A 2,409-nucleotide genomic window follows, 5' to 3' on the forward strand; every position below is an offset into this window, starting at 1 on the left:
TGCTGCCATCAGTTTTCGTAGCAGTGACCTGATTTTTGCCAGTTATCTTTCCATATCCATTGACATGAACAACCTTTATAAAATGTTTATAAATTTACAAAGTTGAAAATTTTTTTGATGAACAAACATAGTTAATAGGAAAAAAACACTCTGAAAATAATTATCTAAAATAACATGATTCCTTAGTAATGTTACACATAGAGCAGCAAAAAATTTGTTACATAATATTAGGTCAGTCAGAAGTCTATTCAAGTTAGCAACCTGTTTTAAATTAAATAAATACCCCCCCACTCCATAATCAAGTTCAAATATCATCACTCAACACCACATAATACAATGTTAGTGTATATTATCAAATAAAGCAAAAATCTAACACTGACCTTATTCTGTTTGAATAAGTGGGCAATTCCACCTGTTAAAGCTTTTACTGCAGTACTCTTCTGCTCCATCATCTTATCTAAATTCAAGCGAACTTCAGACACTGTAATTTATTAAATAAATCTTTAGTCTTTAGCTAAATTCTTGAAGCAATGTTCAGTTAATTTTTCAGTTTAGTTAATTTTTCATTAACTAAAGTCTGGAAAGTTTCAGCCTAATGCTTACAAAACTGTATAAAAGACAGTAGTAAAATTTTAAAATTTAATAACTGATAATCATGACACCTGACAAATGGTCAACAACATCATTATCACCACAACAGAACTGATCTAACAACGTAAAATTTCCCCCTTGGGTAAAAATGCAATTCAAAATAAAATATCCCATTGTGACAATGTATTCTTCAAACACCTTATGATGGTTATAGTCTGGAAGATACTTGAGTAGAAATGGCAAAGTAAAATGTCATCTGAAATTTTAAATAAAGGAAAATGCTAAATTTCATGAAACAAAAACTAATTGCAAAATGTATACTTGAAAATTTCAAATTCAGGAGCTCAGTATAAATAAATTTTACTTAATCAGCTATGTTAACTTAGAAGAAAACTCCATATAAAAATGCTCAACTCAATCGAATTTTAGAGGTAAGAAGGGTATCTTAGAAATCAGCTCACAACAATAAGTATCTTAGAGATAAGGAAACAGAGTCTGAAGAATTTCTTATTTACCCAAGGTCACAGAGATAGACAGAAACCCTTGCCTACAATGCAGATCTCTTAATTACCCTATCTCCTCTTTTCTTTCATCATTCCACTTTCATCTGTTTGACCTGCTATTTGCTCTAGTGTATATACATGACCTCTATAATGTGGATTGCCTACATACTGCCCCTTTCTTTTTTTTTGTAGAGACAGTCTCATTTCATCGCCCTCGGTAGAGTGCTATGGCTCACAGCAACCTCCAACTCCTGGGCTTAGGCGATTTTCTTGCCTCAGCCTCCTCAGCATACTGCCCTTTTCAGAAACCTACTGCTATAAAAAATAAATGAAGGAAAAGTAACACCCCAAAGTATGCATGGATCGTTCCTAGATCAGGCTAACCCTCTGGAAGTATCAGTCAATGATATCTGGAGAGAAAAGATGAAAACAACCTAAAATAGCATGGCAGGAGACAAGACAAACCAAATTCAAATGTTATGAAATGTCCTCTTCCTTTTCTACTATGCGTCACTCTTTCTCTCCTCTGCTCTGCCCACCATCAACAACTCAGATATGCCTGCCTTCATTCCTTTTTCTTTATCCATAGCACTCAGGAATCCAGCTTCCCCAGAGATCGTCAGGTTTCACAGAAACAAAACCTCACTTTCCATATACACGAAAATGCAGCCTTAGGGCAAATGTCGTCAAAGGAACAGCATGTATTATGGTAGAAATCTGGGCCTAAATAAATCTGTACATCTTAAAGATTATATTCTTCCCTTACTAAATACCTATTACACACATGTTAGACACATACAAGTCTTTAGCCCAAAGAATCAATTCAAGCAGTCTGGTACTATAGCTAAGTATGAAAAGTACACGTACTTTCAATTCCTCTAGATGCAAAATCTTTTCCATGGGCCATATGGTAATAATGAGAGTTATTTAATAAAGCCTAAAGGAAATAAAAAGATGAAATTATCAAATATTCATAAACAGACTGCAAACAATAAAAATGTTATCTCTGAAAACACATTCTCTTTCAAATGGTCTCACCACAAAAATGCTAAGTATCTAAAATGATGGTTATGTTAATTAGCTTGACTTACTGTATCCGTAAACATTATATTCATAAATCGTAACCTTGTACTACATAAATATACACAACTATAATTTTGCCAATTTACAATAAAAATTTTAAAAGTAAGTTTAAAAAATGGCATTCTGGGCATCGCCTGTGGCTCAAAAGAGTAGGGTGCCGGCCCCATATGCCAGAGGTGGTGGGTTCAAACCCAGCCCTGGCCAAAAACTGCAAAAAAAAAAAAAAAGGCAT

General features: G+C 33.9%; 1 protein-coding gene across 1 annotated transcript in view; it reads right to left on the minus strand.

The window, feature by feature from the left end:
• DLD (dihydrolipoamide dehydrogenase) overlaps positions 1 to 2,409 on the minus strand; it is a 30,429-nt gene that overhangs the window by 17,807 nt on the left and 10,213 nt on the right. The window contains 3 exon segments of the mRNA XM_012812075.2: positions 7 to 73; positions 381 to 481; positions 1,962 to 2,115. Coding sequence (XP_012667529.1) covers positions 7 to 73; positions 381 to 481; positions 1,962 to 2,115 — 322 coding nt within the window.

The sequence above is a fragment of the Otolemur garnettii genome, unplaced genomic scaffold (assembly GCF_000181295.1).
Source record: "Otolemur garnettii isolate 467f Iridium unplaced genomic scaffold, OtoGar3 scaffold00005, whole genome shotgun sequence".
NCBI lineage: Eukaryota > Metazoa > Chordata > Mammalia > Primates > Galagidae > Otolemur > Otolemur garnettii.